Source organism: Triturus cristatus, chromosome 8, assembly GCF_964204655.1.
Source record: "Triturus cristatus chromosome 8, aTriCri1.1, whole genome shotgun sequence".
In the NCBI taxonomy this organism is placed as follows: Eukaryota; Metazoa; Chordata; class Amphibia; order Caudata; family Salamandridae; genus Triturus; species Triturus cristatus.
In genome coordinates this window covers 252,244,211-252,266,266 of record NC_140591.1, presented here as the reverse complement: position 1 = coordinate 252,266,266, position 22,056 = coordinate 252,244,211, and the positions used below count along the sequence as shown (strand labels likewise).

Below are 22,056 nucleotides of genomic sequence, written 5' to 3'. Positions count from 1 at the left end.
TTTTGATTCATTTATTACGGCTCCCTTGAGCCAACGGGCTGACGAGCCTTGGACCTGCACCTGCGCGCCATGAGAGGTACTCTACCTGTTTTAATTACATTTTGGCAGTCCACGCGGCACCCCTTTACACTGACCTGCTCCCTGCTGACGAGAGGCAACTACCTCGAAACACGTGTCCAGGGATGGCTAATGCGACACATACTTTTCTACATACACCGTGGCATAGGCGTACTCGCCGTCGCCACTACATTGACCACAGTTCCTTGGGGCAACTTGCTGGTGTGACAAGCAGAGTGCGACCAACTTTTGATTCATTTATTACGGCTCCCTTGAGCCAACGGGCTGACGAGCCTTGGACCTGCACCTGCGCGCCATGAGAGGTACTCTACCTGTTTTAATTACATTTTGGCAGTCCACGCGGCACCCCTTTACACTGACCTGCTCCCTGCTGACGAGAGGCAACTACCTCGAAACACGTGTCCAGGGATGGCTAATGCGACACATACTTTTCTACATACACCGTGGCATAGGCGTACTCGCCGTCGCCACTACATTGACCACAGTTCCTTGGGGCAACTTGCTGGTGTGACAAGCAGAGTGCGACCAACTTTTGATTCATTTATTACGGCTCCCTTGAGCCAACGGGCTGACGAGCCTTGGACCTGCACCTGCGCGCCATGAGAGGTACTCTACCTGTTTTAATTACATTTTGGCAGTCCACGCGGCACCCCTTTACACTGACCTGCTCCCTGCTGACGAGAGGCAACTACCTCGAAACACGTGTCCAGGGATGGCTAATGCGACACATACTTTTCTACATACACCGTGGCATAGGCGTACTCGCCGTCGCCACTACATTGACCACAGTTCCTTGGGGCAACTTGCTGGTGTGACAAGCAGAGTGCGACCAACTTTTGATTCATTTATTACGGCTCCCTTGAGCCAACGGGCTGCCGAGCCTTGGACCTGCACCTGCGCGCCATGAGAGGTACTCTACCTGTTTTAATTACATTTTGGCAGTCCACGCGGCACCCCTTTACACTGACCTGCTCCCTGCTGACGAGAGGCAACTACCTCGAAACACGTGTCCAGGGATGGCTAATGCGACACATACTTTTCTACATACACCGTGGCATAGGCGTACTCGCCGTCGCCACTACATTGACCACAGTTCCTTGGGGCAACTTGCTGGTGTGACAAGCAGAGTGCGACCAACTTTTGATTCATTTATTACGGCTCCCTTGAGCCAACGGGCTGACGAGCCTTGGACCTGCACCTGCGCACCATGAGAGGTACTCTACCTGTTTTAATTACATTTTGGCAGTCCACGCGGCACCCCTTTACACTGACCTGCTCCCTGCTGACGAGAGGCAACTACCTCGAAACACGTGTCCAGGGATGGCTAATGCGACACATACTTTTCTACATACACCGTGGCATAGGCGTACTCGCCGTCGCCACTACATTGACCACAGTTCCTTGGGGCAACTTGCTGGTGTGACAAGCAGAGTGCGACCAACTTTTGATTCATTTATTACGGCTCCCTTGAGCCAACGGGCTGACGAGCCTTGGACCTGCACCTGCGCGCCATGAGAGGTACTCTACCTGTTTTAATTACATTTTGGCAGTCCACGCGGCACCCCTTTACACTGACCTGCTCCCTGCTGACGAGAGGCAACTACCTCGAAACACGTGTCCAGGGATGGCTAATGCGACACATACTTTTCTACATACACCGTGGCATAGGCGTACTCGCCGTCGCCACTACATTGACCACAGTTCCTTGGGGCAACTTGCTGGTGTGACAAGCAGAGTGCGACCAACTTTTGATTCAGTAATAATAAATTACCAATGAATTAATAATGTATTATTAATAACTTAAGTGATTCATAAATATGTGATTTGTGTAATAATGACATTTTTTAAGTTATATCTCAAATGTGGGCTGTTGGGTTTGTAGGGTATAAGGTGGGCGTTTTTTTAAATAATGGTTAATTAATCATTAATTATTAATTTATTAATAATTGAATTGCCGAATAAATATGTAAATTGCATAATAATTTTACTTTTTAAGCTATATATTAGGTGTGGGCTGCTGGATTTGTATGGGTATAGGGTGGGAAGTTAATTATCAATTAATTATTCAATTCCTAATTAATATTTCATTTATTGTTAATTGTGCTACATTTATTTATTTTAGTTATATTTTTAGCATGAGCTGTGGGCTGGTAGGTTTGCAGGGGTATAGTGTGGTAATTTAAGTCCCTAATAAATTCAATTTCTTAAACTGATAATTATTCATTTGTTGACCTAATCACGCGAATTGTTTTTTATTTTTATATATATACACATATATATATATATATATATATATATATATATATATATATATATATATATGTTTTACACCAGGATATGATCCGAGTATTCTCCGAAATAAATCCAGCGGCACACCAAGGACAACACAATACGCCTTTATTGTGTCACAAAAACAGAACTACGCGTTTCGGCGAACCCTTTGTCAAGTTGCTGACCTGTGCCCAAATTCCCCTAGAAATACAGGTCAAAGTTCATAAACATGAAAGAAAGAACAACTTTACGAGCGTCCCGTTTGAAACAAAAACAATTACATTCATCAATGATCGTTTTTCGTCCAAATATGTGCAAATAGAATTCACAGTTATATAATTTATAGAGGGCGAAGGAATAATTTATTTTCCGTTTTCGAAAAAACATAAGTAATAAACCCAAATTAATTATTATTATCTCCTAGGCAAGTGCCTATGTCATCCATTGTTGCACATTTTTTTGTCAAGCGGAAAAGTTTCATGATCAAATTAATTAGGGGCACGATGACTCGAAAGAAACTAGATATACGGCACTTTCGGATTCATGGAAGATGAGAAAATACATACAAATTAAGCAATTATAATTATACAGACGAGGGTAATGTACCCACAATGTCAACATCTCATAGACAAGTGCCTATGTCATATAACAGCCCAAATTATGCATATTTTATCAGAAAAATTATGGTATGCACAATTGCTATAGGTAATGTACCCAATCCATCTATCTGCGAACAATCAGTAAGCAATCACTACGCACCGGGCTATTTTAGAGAGTTCAGATTCCGTCATCCAACCCCAATCAATTAGACGTATGGACACGTATGTATTATTTTTCTGCCGGTCAAGTTCATATAACATTCCACATCATTACGGGGGAATATATAAGTGGGCATATAGGTCAAATACTGTTTGTAATATGTGCAGGTCGACCCTAGTGAACCAATAATCATACAAATAACCAATGAAGAAACCACCAAGTGAAAAATAACAATAAAGGTAAAAATAAGATAGGTGCAGATAATCTCAGTTACTATGCTAAGCCTAGCTAATAGTATGGAGATAATGAAACATATTCAATCAATCAAATCACTTTTCCCAGATAATATTCCCATGCAATCATTATATCTGTCTACTCTATAATGTCATGTTAAAATTAGTGTGATGTTAAAAAGAACACTCAGTACGGTAGTGCAGAGAGAAACAATGTAGCACAATGGTAAATCGATTAACCTATATGGGTGGCAAGTTCTTCTCCATAATTCATCCCATTAGGGATTTTTGTGTTAAGTTCAATAATGTACTTGGACTCAGTGATTCTCAAGAGTTTTTCACGGTCACCTCCTCTGGGAAGAGGTAGGATTCTATCAATGCCGAAGAATTTAATCAAGTCGGCGTTGCTCTGATGTTTATCTTGATAATGCCTCGCTACTGGGTAATTGAGATCATTATTTGTTACAGCCCTCATATGTTGTAGTATGCGGGTTTTCAACTGCAGTTTGGTACTGCCCACGTAGTTTAACCCACAAGGGCATTCCAGGACATAGATCGTATAGTCACTGGTGCAGGTGATGAATTTCCTGATAGGCTTTCTCAATTTCGTATTCTGGTCCGGAATGTAGCTATCACGATTATTGCTGTGTTTACATGCCTTGCAGGAACCACATTTTTTGAAACCCTTTGCTGTTCCTAACCAACTTGTGTTGTTAGATACATTTTGATAACTATGTACAAGTTGGTCTCTCAATGATTTGGATTTTCTATATGTTATCGCAGGTGTTGTGCCTATATCTGAGCCAATTATAGGGTCCGATTCCAGCAATCCCCAATGTTTTTTCATCATGTACCTTAGAGTATTAGATCTACGATTGTATGTGGTAATTAATCTAGGTATCCCTGTATTTTTCTCTTCTTTTTTATGTGATGACTACCGTACTGAGTGTTCTTTTTAACATCACACTAATTTTAACATGACATTATAGAGTAGACAGATATAATGATTGCATGGGAATATTATCTGGGAAAAGTGATTTGATTGATTGAATATGTTTCATTATCTCCATACTATTAGCTAGGCTTAGCATAGTAACTGAGATTATCTGCACCTATCTTATTTTTACCTTTATTGTTATTTTTCACTTGGTGGTTTTTTCATTGGTTATTTGTATGATTATTGGTTCACTAGGGTCGCCCTGCACATATTACAAACAGTATTTGACCTATATGCCCACTTATATATTCCCCCGTTATGATGTGGAATGTTATATGAACTTGACCGGCAGAAAAATAATACATACGTGTCCATACGTCTAATTGATTGGGGTTGGATGACGGAATCTGAACTCTCTAAAATAGCCCGGTGCATAGTGATTGCTTACTGATTGTTCGCAGATAGATGGATTGGGTACATTACCTATAGCAATTGTGCATACCATAATTTTTCTGATAAAATATGCATAATTTGGGCTGTTATATGACATAGGCACTTGTCTATGAGATGTTGACATTGTGGGTACATTACCCTCGTCTGTATAATTATAATTGCTTAATTTGTATGTATTTTCTCATCTTCCATGAATCCGAAAGTGCCGTATATCTAGTTTCTTTCGAGTCATCGTGCCCCTAATTAATTTGATCATGAAACTTTTCCGCTTGACAAAAAAATGTGCAACAATGGATGACATAGGCACTTGCCTAGGAGATAATAATAATTAATTTGGGTTTATTACTTATGTTTTTTCGAAAACGGAAAAGAAATTATTCCTTCGCCCTCTATAAATTATATAACTGTGAATTCTATTTGCACATATTTGGACGAAAAACGATCATTGATGAATGTAATTGTTTTTGTTTCAAACGGGACGCTCGTAAAGTTGTTCTTTCTTTCATGTTTATGAACTTTGACCTGTATTTCTAGGGAAATTTGGGCACAGGTCAGCAACTTGACAAAGGCTTCGCCGAAACGCGTAGTTCTGTTTTTGTGACACAATAAAGGTGTATTGTGTTGTCCTTGGTGTGCCGCTGGATTTATTTCGGAGAATACTCGGATCATATCCTGGTGTAAAACATTTGAGGCGGAGTTGTGACCGTTGCTGGCACCGGCGTCGCGAGGGAGGAGAGCGGTGAACTCACAACAAACTTCTGGAAACATATATATATATATATATATACACATATATATATATATATTTATATATTTTGGGGTTAATTAATAAAGTTCATATTAAGAGCTTTATAGACAGACTGGAGTGGGAACAGTAATTGTTACCCCTCCGAAGTACACCACTATTTCTACTGTTGTAAAGACTGGAGTGGGAATAGTGACTGTTACTCCTCCAGAGTCCAACGTTTTCCCTACTGTTGTACAGGGTGGAGTGGGAATAGTAAATGCAACCACTTTACAGACCCCCCAGATTATTGCGGCATAGATTTGGAAATTTAGCAGCACAAAAATGGAAATTTAGCGGCATTTTTGCAGCACTTTATTTTACTCGTAATAATTCTTTTTCAGCCTTAAATCAATGGAAACTATTGTAGCAGAGTTTTCCACTTTGAAGTAGGCATGTTTAAGGTGCCTGCAGCTCTACGGAAGCACGGCTCTAATCCTAACCTCGTGAGAGGGGGCCCTATTCATCCCTGGAATGTTTTAGTGCCCATGTATGCATCCCTGCCAGGGCACCGCTGCCTCCTGGACCCAAGAGGCATGACAACTCTTCACCAGGCGCCCTAGTGCTCAGGGTGGTGGTTGGTGGAGGTGCATTGCCTGCTGCAAAAAAAGTGTGCCATGGAGATGGCAGAATTGAGTGTGAGTGAACTATGAGTAGTGCTATGGAGAAATGAGCTGCACTGTTGGAGGGTAGTAGCATGGCTTAATTTGACCCAGTGGTTTTCAGTGCTCTGCACCGTCACCTAATTATCAACATCTGCACTGATGACTGACTGCCACACCACATAGTAATTATGTATTTCTGCTTTCAAGATGAACACAGCAATACTTTTTATTCATTCAATGTTCTTTAAAAGGGACTAATACCAGCCGCCCAAGCCAATCCTATCGATTTGGGGGTTTATAATAATCTGAACGGTCTCACTTGTAGGGTATGATGGTTGGTAATTGTGTTGGTCCTGACATAGGCGGGGCTGGCAGGGGCACTGGATGGTGCAAGCTGCAGTGGGCTCCTGACGAGGGCCCTGGCACTTATCTATTTTTTTTTTCAAATTAAGCACTGGGTGGTAGTGAAGGAATTTGTGCCGAAGGAGGTCAATGAGGGGGCGGCAAAAAAATTGTGGCATCAGGCACCCACCAGCACTACGGCGAGCCCTGGAAGTGGTCACTGTTATGTAAAATACTGCAGCGAGAAAACACCTACTGCAGAGATCCTTGTGCAGACCAGGTTCAGTCCTCGCAGTGCCGACACAGAATTTCATATATATTTTCGAGGTGGGTAAACCGAGCACCATACGGCTGGGTAATAACATAAAGAGTCGGGTGAGATGACATTGTACATTGACCTTCACAATTTGAACGGGTTTTATTTGCCTCCGGTGAATGACCTGGTCTCTGTCATGGGTAATGCATAATTTGTTGGCACAGTGTACTCGGAATTGGAATTGGTGTATTACCTGGGCAGATTACATCCTTCCTTTAAAAGCTGTCTTTTTAGCATATGAGGGTGTTGTGTCAGTGGAATCAATTTTTTACAGTTATTTTTTAGGAGTTTTATGGAGAATGTCAGAAGAGGTAGGAAGAAATCAGAAAGATGGATGTGGAAGAGACTGTTGCGTTCTGTGATGCTGCATGCTGTAATAGCTATAAAGATGTTTGATGTGTTCCCTGCTGGAAATCAAACCCCCAGTTGTGTCCAGGTTGGATAAAGAGGAGCAAAAAAAGTGAAGTTGTACGAGTGAGATGAGGAAGGACCAGAAAGTTGTCAGGGTGTAAAACAAGCTGAAGTACAACTTTAGAAGGTCTGTGAAAGTAACCTGTGTTCAGGACAGTGTGATGTTGAGGTTTAAGTTCCTTTAGGGTAGTTTCCAAAGGAGAAGTGCCTGTGTCTTTTTGAAACCAGTTAGCAACTGCTTGAGATGCTGTCCGTGTCTGGGTGTGGATTCCTAATTATGTTGCCAAGCTTGCTATTAGCTAGGATGATATTGAAGTGAAATGAAGGGAGGCAACTTGGTCAGGTGAGTGAGAAAGTAACGAGAAAATGTGAAATAGACCTTGCAATTGCAGACTGTAATGCTCCATATGCGATTTAGAGGCTAATATTTACTTCTGATCTTGTGTCTTTTGTGTACTTTGATTTTGTTGTTTGAGTTAGTTTCATGAAACGGAAGATACGCAGTGGCTTTTGGTGATATGTTAGATGAATGAAAGGCGGAGTGTTAGGTGCACATGGAATGTTGTGGGAGTGCTGGGATGCTAGGTGAGAATGTTGGTGTTTTGCTTCATGAAGAAAGAACCCTCTCTGTTCTTGAGGGAATCTTGATTTGTGTGTATTCAAATGAAGAAATGGCTATTTGGACAGTGAACCTTTTATTTTAGCCCCTGTTTGCAGTTTTTTCCTCCTAATCAGTGTTCTTCAACACACACAGTTTGCAGCCATTTCCAGGTCTCTAAAATTACATGGTTATTTTATATCCTGGCAGAAGACCTAGAAATTGCCTATGCGCGTAGCCTGTTTGCTTGAATACATTTGATTAAACATTTTCAGAACACAAACACTTAGTTTCATTTTTCAGAAGCGAAAAATCTATGAAGAGCAGTTGTCGTAAGGAAAACTATTGTTGCTATTTTCTTGCTCTAAACCCAGTGTTCTCAGGGGTACTCATATTGTACTATGCTTTTCAGAACTCTATTTGTACAAGGAAAGAGCACTTCCGGAAGCTGAAAGGCAAACATTGCCCGACTTTCTCGGAGACTCGCATCTTCTTCTAAAGCGCACAGACACAGATCCCTTAATACCGCAGGAGTAAGCAGGCAGCTATTACGGCTGTATGGCGCCATGTACTGACGTGGACGCGTACAGCCAGTAAGATGTCACCATCTTTTTTGCTGCCTGCAAGAGACCTTTTTCACGGCCAAAAAGGTCAACATCGCGGTCATAGCGCGCTCTTCAGCTGATTTCGCGATTATTTTGCGAATCGCGAAATGCTGGAGGGTCTGACTTTATAGTCCAACACTTTCCCTACTGTTGTAAAGACTAGAATGGGACTATTAAATTGTACCCCTCCCAAGCCCAATGCTTTCCCTACTGTTGCACAGACTGGAGTGGGAACAACAATTGTTACCCCTTTGAAGTCCAACACTATTTCTAATGTTGTAAAGACTGGAGTGGGAATAGTAAATGTTACTCCTCCAGAGTCCAACGCTTTCCCTACTGTTGTACGGGGTGGAGTTGGGATGGTAAATGTGACCCCTCTGGAGTCCAACGCTTTCTCTACTTTTCCACAGACTGGAGTGGGAATAGTACAATTTACCCCTCATGAGTCCAACGATTTCGCAAAGTCTGTACTTGGTATAGTATATGCATAATTCCCAGATTTAAATATTTTTTAATATTTTTAATTGATTAATTTGATGACATTTGTATATAATGTATATTATTTTCTAAAATGTTTTTTAATATTTTTAGACACGTTTTTATATTTATTTAATTTTGTAATGAATGTAATTGTTTGCATTTGATTTGTTATCTTTTTACACATATATATAAATATATATGCTTTTATAGTAGTAACAATCTAATGTAAAATATTTTTTATAATAGTGCTTTATATATATGTATATATATACATACACACATATATATTTATGTGTGCATGTATATATATGCATATAATTATATACAGTATTAAGTGTGCCTTATATTTATTTAATTTACACTATAATAATGTTTTAAAATAAAAATATTTAAGATTTACTATTTTAAACTATACACATATAAAAAACCAATATATTTTTATGTTTTTAAATGATATTAGGGTAAAACAATATTTTTCCCAATATTCCTGTATTATAGGAACAGGGAAACAATATTTTTGTAATCAATATTTTTGATTCAATATTTATGTACCTCGATAATGTTGGAATCTATTTCTGACTAGCCTCTCCACACACATGCCATGCATCTGTCAACATTCTGGAACTGAACTCCATTTTAAATATGAGGCTCTAACTTACAGACACCATGAGAACAAGCCCACCACTTATACTACACCACCTGGCCTTCTAGCACATTAGGTTCTTCAGAGCCACACTGGTAAAGAGGTTTCTACAAGTAAATTTCTCCTAAAAATGTCAGCCTACTGTTTGATATTGTACATTGTATTGCGACAAGAGAGGAGAACACTTTTAGGGTTATAACGAAACTGATGATTTAAACACCAATTATTCACAGTGTTAATCAATGTAACAAAAGTAAGCTTTACCATCTCAATTTCACTAAGTATATATCTAAATCATTAAATAAATACAGTCAGATTGAGATTTGGGGGTGTACAAAACAAACTAAATGTTTCATGTCCATAAATCATTTGAGAAGTAGTGGTAGAGGTGATTGACATACAGTAGTTTTTTCTTTGTATCTTCAAGCTCATCAAACTCCATTTTCTTCTCTCTTACAGATCGAGCACTTTTTTCCATCATGTCTTGTTGCCCAGTTTCAATTATGTCATCGCTAGGTTTAAACTGGTCCCAGCGGGCCTTAAATTTTTCTACTTGCTGAAGGTACATCTGGACTCGAGACACCACATTTGCTTTCATTATGTTAATCTGTAACAGAGAACATTTTGAATATCAATATGGAAAAACATGACACCATTGTTAACTCTACAACTCAATTATGGCAAAGAATGTAAGGACAGGTTTTCAGACTAACAAGTCTTTGGTACAGCGATATATGAGAAACCTATCATAAAGGTGATGTTAAAGATGGATGGAGACCAAGTAATGTACAACATTGGCCCAACCTTTATTACTAGGAACCTGGTTATCATTGATTCTGGTATCACAGATACAGGCGTGCTTTGTTACACAGTGGGCGAGAGGTGTGTGTGTGTGTGTATATATATATATATATATATATATATATATATATAGAGAGAGAGAGAGAGAGAGAGAGAGAGAGAGAGAGAGAGAGAGAGAGAGAGAGAGAGAGAGAGAGAGAGAGAGAGAGAGAGAGAGAGAGAGAGAGAGAGAGAGAGAGAGAGAGAGAGAGAGAGAGAGAGAGAGAGAGAGAGAGAGAGAGAGAGAGAGAGAGAGAGAGAGAGAGAGAGAGAGAGAGAGAGAGAGAGAGAGAGAGAGAGAGAGAGAGAGAGAGAGAGAGAGAGAGAGAGAGAGAGAGAGAGAGAGAGATGTTGTATTTCCAACAATGATCCAAACAACGGACAGGCATGAAATCATATCAGCTGACATTCTATGAAAGCAAAGTCTGCAGGCCTTCCTCTGATTTTCCATCCAACCTCTTCCCCCAACTTACAAGTGTACGTTTTAATTAAGTTTGGGACACATAATGTAAATTATCCCTAAACGTCAACAAATCATTAGCACCTGCATAGGGAGACCCAACTAGACATCAAGTGATCAAGTTCATAAGTTGCTTCTCTGCATACAAGAGCCAAGTCACTGAACTTTCAACATGCAGTTGACCAAAGGTTACCAAATTATAACAAACACTTCCTGAGCATTATGCACAAAGTCAGGGTTTTTATCAATATTCATATAATGTACAAACTCTGGGAGGTCCTAGACTATTGGAGGATCATCTTCTTTCAAGCTCTGGTGGGTTTTATCCAAGAATTAACATTAAGACAAACTGGAAGAGGATCCCTCAGATTGCAGGCTAGATGTTAACCATCCAGCACTTTACCTATTTAGAATGCTAGATAACATACGGGAATATGGTATGTCATAACCCCGCTACATTGAGACTTTATTTACCCTACTGTAATATATGTCCCTATGTGCTTGCTTGGAAACAGGTTGTGCATCATCTGATCCCAAGGTATCATCATCATCTCTTATGCCAATGACACCCAACTCTTCCTCGTCCTGAACGACACGACAACCATCACCAAAACCAGCTTCACCAACTGCATGAACCTGGTAGTAGAATGGATGTGAAACAACTGCCTGAAGCTCAACTCAGACAAGACGAAAGTGTTGGTATTCAGAAAGAAGACTTTTTTTCTGAATTGTATATAGTGAAAATTTGACCCGAAGGTATCAGAGTGCTTTACAATAGCACCAGCTGCATTACAGACGGACACATTTATTTTAGGCACATGGAGATTAAGTTATTTGCCCAGAATCACAGAATGCTGAGCTTCCCTGCGTTGACTCAAACCCAGTTCCCCAGCGTCTAGGTTGACCGCCCTAGCCATAAGGCTACATCCTCTTCCAATCGGACTTTCCCATCGGTCTCCACCTGGTGGACATTTGAATCAGGACTAACACCAACACCGACCACACTGACCACACAAGAAACCTGAAGATCACTCTCAATGACAAACTCAACATGACTTCACAAGTCAATGCAGTGAGCTCCCCCTGCTTCCACATCCTACGCATATTGTGCATGATGACCTTGTACATATTATGCACTACTCTTTCACTCAATTCTAGCATGTACTCATTTTCATATTAACTCATACCATGTCTATTCTCCTATTAAGTCTATTAATCACCAACTATTATGCAAATTCTTGAACCAACCTTACACTGCCTGTGTCCCAGTACTTCTTGGCTTTTCCTCAGGTGCTGCCTTTTATGCTGCCTTCTCATGCCAGTTGGCACTGCTCGTGTCACTCTGTTTTGTAACTGAACATTACACCACTGTCCCTTTTTCTTTACTTTCAACAGCTTCTAATCCCACTTTGTTTAGTAAATCTCACATGCATAGAGAATCTCTTTCTAGATTCTGTGTCTTGATCTCAATGTATATGTGACATTTTCAGTGTGCATATATATATGACATTTCATTGTCCTATATAAGACACTTTGATTGATACTTAAGTGTGAAGAGAACCAAGCAGTTATGTACATGTAATTAGAATATTTCATAACTTAACTAATTTCTTCAAATGACTCAAAGCAGTTACAGTGCTCCTGGAACACTAATGCAATGTCACCTACCTATGTCCTTTTAGGAACATGATCACCTTGATGACATTTGCATATTATAACATTAGGCTACGGCTGTAATACAAGGAAGGGTCATAAGAAGTTGCTTTCCAATGTAACTCCCAGATCGAGTACCTGGCCTATCCTCACCATGTGTGCTCAATTCCATCTGTATTGTTTTTTTTGCCAACATTATATTGCATTCTGGGAGCTACAGTTTCACGATTAATGATGGCTGGTGGTTGGTAAAGTATGCGGTCAAGGAGCAATGGTGAAGGAGTCAGGATGGACTACAGTAGCCCCCAACAGTCTTAACCCACTATGATGTGCTGAGTTGCATTATCATCTTTGCATCATTTTCTACAATGAATCATAAGTTTATGTGGTCATTAAACCAAAAAGGCACTACTTGATACCAATGATTGCATCACATTACGTTTTGAATGATAGGAGGGGGTGAGGGAGGTTCAGTGGGAGAAATCGCAGAGACTGGATCCTTCACAGTGGCTTAGTGTGAGGCCCTTTGATTAAAAATGACCTATTTAGACATGGTACAAGCTGAAATTGAATTTTTGAACACTGTTGACGGTCAGACACTGATGCACAATCAGCAGCAAACACACTATGTGTGATGCTGTTGTTGTAAATTGAGACAGCGATGTGATTAAGCATTTACTAAAGACATTAATTCCCCTCTTATAGAGCATGTTTTCTCCGTTATGTTGACCGAAGTTTGGACTCCATTTTGTACTGTCATGCTTCCACGTGTTCTCCACGAGAAGAGTCCAACCTCTGTGTTAGTTGCTCTTGTAATCTGCCTAGTAACAGTCTATAAATAGCTCCTTTGTCCATCTGGCGCATGGCCAGACTTGACCACATCTGCTATCAGTTAGCCTTGCTTGACCATGTTTTCGCGGGCTCAAGGAGTGTGTCAGCTCCGCCCACATATTGATCTTGTATCGAAAATGTCCATAAAAGGTAACATTCCTTGCCTCATGTTGTATCCACCCACTTACGAGCCCCTCTATTGTGTATAAAAGGGGACCGTGTACGCAAGTTCTTTGTGCTACTCTATGCAATACTGAAGAGTGTTGTGTGGATTGTAGGACCACCCTTAAGGGTTAATAAATGCTGTCTTTGTACTTTGCAGTTTCCGTGCCAACTTCCTTATAGATTCCATTACAGAAGAGCGAACCCTTGTGTCCTGCGGGCCTAGCTGGGGCCTGTATTCATCAATTGGCGCCCGTCACGTGGGGCTCATCGGCGACTCGGATGCTCGAAGGACTGGTCGCGACGAAGGTGAGGAACTTGGCCGGGGACGTGATCACTGCCAGCGGCGTCTTAGCCCTGGCATCCCGAGGTTTTTCTTCCTTCCCTTCCGAGCTGACCGTCTGGGTGGCGCCGGTCCTCGACTGAGACCTCTTCTGTCGGTCTTGCCGTGAAAGCCGTTTGGGCGATTGTGGAGCTTGGCAGTTGGAATCTGGACTCTTGATTGGTAAGAACCGGTGTACGGTACTTGCTCCGAGTTTTTGAAGCCTGGTCCGGCTATTTGAGTTTGATTTGTGATGACTAGTCATATTTTGTATTTGTCTTTGTGAAAATATATGCGTTGCAACACATATAGGCAGGTAATGTGGAGAGATTTCTCCGGAGCTGTGTAACTTTGAACGGCGCAACGATTAAGTGCCATTTTCTCTATAATATTGCATATTTTGCATTATTCCTGAGCATGCCTGCTTTTAGCGCACTCCGTAAGTGGTGTTGCTGTTTTGGAAACCGGTTGAACCTCGAGGAATCTGCTCCAGCTCCCCCAGAGGGGACTCCTAATAGGGATATGTATGTGAAGCATGGTCTTTCTTCCATAATGTACAGCACAGTATGGAGGAAATATACAAAAAAAGATCCTGAGTTACGATGGCCTTTGTATGGATCGTTTGATATACGTAAGATTGAGTATGTGGAACAGTGTATGTGCAAGCGGCGTGCTCGTCAGGATATGTTTGAGTGTGTGCGGTTTTGGGTGAAGGAGGTGCGTGAGCGAGAGAAGCGTGAGAAAGCGCTGTTTGATAAAGAACAACGGAAGAATGATCATGTGCGAGCACAGGAAGCGAGGCGTCGGGAGGACAAAGAACAAACGGAGAGACAAGAGAAAGAGCGTAGGCTGCAAGTCTCGGGTCAATATGCTGTTCGGCAGCCACTCTATCCTGTCCTTAATAATCTTGATGATGATTTTTATTTACTAGATCGCTCTCCGCCCCCTTATGTTGGCGCATCTGCTCCGAGGCCGCAAGATTCTGTCCCGGGTCCGGGTAAGGTAGATACGCGGTCCATGTTATCGGCTGAGCATATGGCTGAGCTTCGGCAAATCTCTTTCCGTGCACTTAAGGGTAAGGTGTCCGTGGATGAATTGTTCCATACTTGGGGGTCGTGGCAGGATAGAGAGAGATTGTATTTTTTGAGTCATTTCGCTGAGGAAGTGATTGCTGCTTTTCGGAAATATTCTAGTGTTTTTGAGCCTGAAGAAGTGACATCGGATGCTAAAGCATTACATGATGGTGTTTTTTCTCCCTCTAAGGCTCCTGATACGGCTCGGCGGCTATTCGCCTTGCGGGACGCGGTGCTGGCCCATAAAGGAAAAGCGCGCCCACGAGCAGGAGGAGGAGACGCAGTCGGATTCGTGTACTACAGAAGGCCACTCATCCACCTCTCAATCAGATAAGAGCGATCTAGTGCATGCTAAGCCAATGCGCGAGGCGGCGCCTTTCTATGTTCCTCCTAAAGGAGCGGGGACTAGCTCGGACATTACCTCCGCCGATGCTAAGGGATATTTTGTGTATAATTGGGTTTATACTCCGTGGCATAGGGCTGATGTTATGGCATTGAAGAATGCGCTGCCCGACCCCCGCAAGAATCCAGCGGCCTTCTACGAAGAAGTCGAGGGGGCCTTGAATTCTTGCGTTATGACTTTAGCAGATATAGACCTGTTCTTTGGCCTTATTCTACCACCGGATATGTGGCGATCTGTCCGAAAAGTAGATGATACAGTTGCCTTTAAGGCCCGGTGGTCTGACCTTGAGGATGAGGATAGGGAACGGAAGCCCGCGCAGAAACCGCCCAAGAGTATTTTAGATCTCCCTGCTGCTATTGTGGCTAAGTTGAAGACAATTATTCCCCCTAAAAAGATTGACTGGAATATGTTAGCTGCATGTAAACAGAAAGCTGACGAGTCAGTTGCGGACTTCTTTACGCGCTTTGAGGAGACGTTTCATGATTTTAGTGGCCAGTCGCTTACTGACGATACGGGCCGCCACCTTTTTGCGGATAAATATGTGGCTAATCTGCTGCCGGCAGTTGCGGCCCGTCTAAAAGCGAGTGAAAGTTCTTGGTCCTCCGCTACACCGACGGCCCTCCTGACTATCGCCCAGTATTATGAGCGTCAGGAGCAAGAAGCGAAGGGCCAGGAGGAAAAGAAATCGAAAGATTTGAAAACAAAGGTGATGTTGGCACAAGTCTATGGCCCGCCCCGGCGGGGTAGTAATAGAGGTAGGGGAGGATCTTATGGTCCTCCCTCGGGCCGATCTGATTTAAATAGGAACCAATGTGCGTATTGTAAGCAATCGGGTCATTGGGCTAGGGACTGCCCGGTGTTGCATGCATCGCGTCAGGGGCATACCTATGGTGGCCCGCGAGGTAGAGGGGGTTTCTCGAACTTTCGAGGGAATTCTAACGAACAGGCTCGTTTTGACTCTGCTGGGCAGCACCGCGATAGATCAAACGTTTTTGATCGCCAGCATCAGTACCAAGCGTCGGGGATTGACCGGTCGGGGTACCATGACTCTCAGCGTGCATAGGAATGCGTTGGATGGGGGTTAGAATCAGTTGAGGTGCCGGTCGATCAGCAGGGCCCTTATGTATCGGCTGAAGTTTTGGGCTCTACTGATCAGTTCCTAGTGGATACAGGAGCGACACGTAGTGCGCTATCTAAGCAATTGGTTCCGGGGGCTCCCCCATCCGGCTTAATGGTCACATCGGTAGGGTTTGACGGAACACTCTCCCGAAGCCCTCTTTCGCAGCCCCTCATGTTTAAAGTTGACTCTTTTTCTGCACCCTGTCCGTTCCTGCTTGCCCCGTACACACCGGACAACATTATGGGCCTTGATATGTTAAAGCATTTTAGGGCTACGATCCGCTGCTCCCCTGCTGGCGTACGGGTAATATTGAATGATAATTACCCCCGATCAGAAAGAATGTGTACGATGTCAGAGGATGCGCTGTTAGCTACCCTCCCTCGTGCTTTGTGGGCAACTTCGGATACTGATGTGGGACAAATGGTGATTCCACCGGTCCACATTAGCGTCCAGGAGGGGGCGGTGTTACCGCGCCTTCCTCAATACCGTATTTCCCAGGAAGGGGAGGAGGCTCTCATACAGATAGTGCAGGATTTGATGGCGGTAGGGGTAGTGGAGGAAGTCCCCTACAACATTTGTAACAGTCCGATTCTTCCCATACTGAAAAAGGATACGGATGCCAGAGTTTATCGGTTTATAATTGATTTGAGAGAAGTGAACAAGGTCGTGATAACTCAGTACCCAGTGGTTTCCGATATCACGACATTGCTTACTTTGGTACCACCTACGGCGACTATGTTCTCCGTGATCGATTTGAAGAATGCCTTCTTTTCCATTCCCATTCACCCTGATAGCCGATATCTTTTTGGGTTTACATTAAATAATAGATCTTATCGTTTTTGTAGGATCCCCCAGGGCTACACAGAAAGCCCTAGCATTTACAGTCAGGCTTTGAAACGACAATTGGATTCCTTTGTTCTGCTCGAGGGTGTCGCCCTCATTCAATATGTCGATGACATCTTGCTGGCGGCTGACACCCTGGAGTTGTGTGAAAAAAGTACGTTATCCTTACTTTCCTTTTTAGCATCCCACAATCATAAGGTATCTAGGAAGAAATTGCAATTCTGTAGACCAAAGGTGACTTATTTGGGTCACCTTTTGTCTAAGGAGGGACGTGCACTCACACCGGATCGTATCCAAGTAATTCTGGATACACCGAGACCGTCCACACAGAAGGATGTGCGTGCATTTCTGGGTCTTGTTTCTTTTTGTAGACAGTGGATATTGGGGTTTTCACACATAGCTAAGCCATTGTTAGCCCTCTTGACAAAGGACACGCCTATCCCAATCCCTTGGTCAGATGAGTGTGATACTGCTTTTCAGCAACTACGGCAGGCCCTTTGTTCAGCACCAGTGTTAGGGACCCCTGATTATGCAAAACCCTTTTCGTTGTATGTGCATGAGAAAGATGGATGTGCATTGTCAGTTTTAGTGCAGATGCACGGCGATAAGCAGCGCCCTTGTGCATATTTTTCAGCTGTACTTGATCCTGTCGCCCGAGCATTACCGGGGTGTTTTCGCTCGGTTGCGGCGACAGCTGTGTCAATACGCCAAAGCGAGGGAATTGTGTTATCCCATAAGCTGTTGGTATTAGTCCCCCATGCTGTCGATGCCCTGCTCAATCAAACGAAGACGCAGCATTTGACCAGCGCCCGTTTAACGGGATATGAGTTGACGCTTTTGGCTCCTCATATTACGTTAAAAAGGTGCGTAACGTTAAACCCGGCAACATTGTTGCCATACCCCGAAACCCAGCCTGAGGCGCGGAAAGCGCATGATTGTATTCTTGTGACTGAGGAACAAACAAAGGGTCGTATTGATCTCCAGGATACGCCCTTTCCAGATGTAGATGGAGAACTGTGGGTGGACGGATCATGTCTGAAGCTACCAGATGGTACGACTTCAGCAGCGTATGCGATTACCACATTGCAAACGATAGTGGAGACAGCACGCATACCACAGAAATCAGCTCAAGCAGCGGAACTGATAGCATTAACACGAGCATGTGAGCTCAGTACAGGATTGTGTGTGAATGTTTATACAGATAGCCGCTATGCCTTCGGAGTAGCGCATGACTTCGGCCTACTCTGGAAGGAGAGAGGGTTTTTGACGTCACATGGAGTACAGATAATGCATGGAGAGTTAGTTCATAATCTTTTAACCGCATTGACATACCCAAAGAAAATTGCCATCGTTAAGTGTAGCGCCCATAGGAAAGTAGTTGATAAAGTTGGAGAAGGGAATGCGTTGGCAGATCGAGTAGCACGGGAGACTGCGATGCAGCCCGGTGCTACTGCCATGTATGTAGTAAAGTCACAGGTGGAAAGATGGCATGATGCGAAGGAGGAAGTGCGAGAAATGCAAAGGACCGCTTCTGACAAAGAGCGGGAACAATGGGCTAGTGAGGGAGAACTGGATGACGAGGGCTGCTGGAGAAATAAGCAGATGGATAGATGGAAATTACCCACGGCTTTTGTACAACCTATGGTTCAGATGGCACATGGGCTAGCACATGTTGGAGCTTCCGCAATTGTGAAATTGCTTACCCAAGTCTGGGAGCATCCAGAGATTGCTAGCACAGCGAAGAGGGTGGTGCAGACCTGTATGATCTGCCTGAGGTATAACCCAGGAAAGGGTACTCGAACTCCAGCAGGAGGATTTGTGACACCTACTGCGCCCTTCGAGGTTTTGCAGATGGATTACATCCAGCTTGAGCGCTGTAACAATCCGAAGTATGTTCTAGTAGTGGTCTGCGCTTTCAGCAAATGGGTTGAAGCGTACCCTACGAAAGACAATACTGCAATGACTACTGCGAAGTTGCTGCTGAAAGAGTTCTTCCCTCGATATGGCGTCTGTAGACTTCTGTGGAGTGATAACGGCCCTCACTTTGTAGCGGATGTTATAAAGTATGTCTTGAAGGGCCTAGGCATCACTCAGAAGTTCCACGCCGTGTTTCACCCTCAGTCTGCAGGCCTAGTTGAGAAGTATAATGGTACACTGAAGCTTAAGATCGCTAAAATTCAAGCTTCAACGTCTTTGACTTGGCCAGACGCTCTGCCACTGGCGTTATTGTCAATTAGATCGGTACCACACTCTCGAACTGACCTTACACCTTATGAAATTGTTTTCGGACGCCCAATGAATATTTGGGGTCCACCAAGACCTAAGGCTGTGTATGATGTACCTTGTGTAATGATGAGCGATTATCTGGCACAGTTAACGGATAACTTGGTTTCTATCCATCAACAGGTCCGAGAGGCGCTCCCTGATCGGTCTACCGGTGAAGGACATGGTCTCCGGCCTGGGGACCACGTGATGGTGAAAGTTTTCGACAGGACGAACAGCTTGGAACCGAGATGGGTGGGTCCTGAGCAGGTCCTCCTCGCAACGAGGACGGCTGTGCGAGTCTCCAACAGAAAGAATTGGATCCATTCCCTGCACTGTAGGAAGGTGCCGCCCGGATTGGTGGAACCTGCCGCGCTGACCGATCAACGAGAAATTTTGGCTGCAGAGACAGGCCGTGCTGCGGAGCCAAACGCCATCGAGGAGCTCTTTCCGGACCACGCGACTCCTGGAGGAAGGCGATATCATCTTCGACCAAGGAAGTGAGTTTTCCAGTACCGGGACATACTGTCAGAACGGCCCTTGGGTTAGTGAAACGGAGAGCCGATGAGGCAAGGGGGGGGGGATCAGCCCTGCATTAGTGTAGCGACACCCGTCTTGGCCCGCTGGTGAAGAAATCAACCGCTGCCCAAGGGGAAGAGTTCTGACAGACTTTTAGTTTCAGGAAGATATTGGGTTTTATTTTTACCTTGACATGGAGAAAAAGAGAATCCTTTGTGCATTAGGGTTCATGTTGACAGTAGCCATTGTTGGGATAACCACATGGTTCGTGGAGGATGTAACACCCGCTCGGAAGATTCTTGTGTTGACAACTCCGGTGCCTGAGGAGCACTACTTTTATACATTACCATATCAAGAGTTGAAGCATCGACAGTCTTACTTGAATAACACTTTCATCCAGATGCTGCATCATACCCACGTTGCTACGAATGCTACGAACTGTTGGATATGTGGGATGATGCCAGCTCATCAGAAGAAAGGAGGAACGCCATTTATACCACTTCCTTTCTCTCATAATGGCTCTTGTAGAGCATGGTATACTTTGCTTTTTGCTACTCGGAAACCGACAGTGGGACGATTGCTCTTCAGACTCAATAAAGAATGCCATCAAGACAAAAATGGGTATCCACAAGCGAATGGGACAATTTGGGAGTGGGAAGAGTACCGACCAGACAATGAATCCATTCCCTATGTCTTCACGAACACAAGAGACATTGTGGGAAAGGACAAATTTGTGATTCAAGTAGCACAAGCTCAAGCGGACCTATGTGTCCAGAGTGTGGGTTTCATTCCTGTTGGTGTTAGTGATTGTATTACTGTTCTGAATATTGATGGGTTGAACAATAGTACCTTTTTAGCCTCCCATAATACGTACTTTGTGTGTGGAAATAAAGGTTATTACCGTCTGCCGGCTGGGTGGTCTGGGGTATGCTATGTATCATTTCTATTACCTCCTGTATTCCTAGCTCCCGCATCTTATCATAAGGATCTGAAATTATTGAATAATGTGACTGTAAATAGGTATAAACGTACTTTATCACTTGACGATGTAGATCAGACTGATACCAGTCTGCAGCAGTATATTGATTTTAACTTAGGACTGTTTTTCTTTGTTGGAGCTGCCCTGAACAGTAGGAAGATCCGAAGATTAACAAGAGTGGTAGAAGCTGTAACAAATCAGACCGCTGCTGCACTTGGGAATCTTACGGAGGAATTGCAAATTACTAGAATTGTTGCATTGCAGAATCGTATGGTATTAGACGTTATGCTAGCTGATAGAGGAGGAGCATGTAAAATTATTGGAAGTAGCTGTTGTGTGTTTATCCCTGATCATACGCCATCAGTTTATAATGCCATCAATAAACTGCATAAAATTGCAGCTGAGATCCATACAGAAAACGGCACTTGGTCCTTTTCTGGATGGTTTTGGGCGTTAATTACTGCTTGGGGATGGAAGGTTCTAACTGGTCTCTGCATTATTGTAGCGGTTCTGTTTTCATGCTGTATCTGCGTTCAATGTGGTCCTTTACTCTGCTCATTATGTGTATCATTTTGTATCCCCGATAAGAAAACTATTGCCAATGTTGCTCACCAGAAACGTTTAGCTAAAGAAGTTGAGGAAATGATGACAATTGACATACATGATGATTATCCTAACAAGCCGGATGTCTTCAGTAAATGCTGAAAGGGTCGTCTGTTGTAAATTGAGACAGCGATGTGATTAAGCATTTACTAAAGACATTAATTCCCCTCTTATAGAGCATGTTTTCTCCGTTATGTTGACCGAAGTTTGGACTCCATTTTGTACTGTCATGCTTCCACGTGTTCTCCACGAGAAGAGTCCAACCTCTGTGTTAGTTGCTCTTGTAATCTGCCTAGTAACAGTCTATAAATAGCTCCTTTGTCCATCTGGCGCATGGCCAGACTTGACCACATCTGCTATCAGTTAGCCTTGCTTGACCATGTTTTCGCGGGCTCAAGGAGTGTGTCAGCTCCGCCCACATATTGATCTTGTATCGAAAATGTCCATAAAAGGTAACATTCCTTGCCTCAT

The 22,056-nt window shown here is 43.2% G+C and overlaps 1 protein-coding gene across 1 annotated transcript in view; it reads right to left on the bottom strand.

Annotated features, from left to right (window-relative positions):
* DYNC2H1 (dynein cytoplasmic 2 heavy chain 1) overlaps positions 1–22,056 on the bottom strand; it is a 1,714,832-nt gene that overhangs the window by 1,344,874 nt on the left and 347,902 nt on the right. The window contains exon 22 of the mRNA XM_085621461.1: positions 9,917–10,122. Coding sequence (XP_085477587.1) covers positions 9,917–10,122 — 206 coding nt within the window. The remainder of the gene's footprint in view (positions 1–9,916; positions 10,123–22,056) is intronic.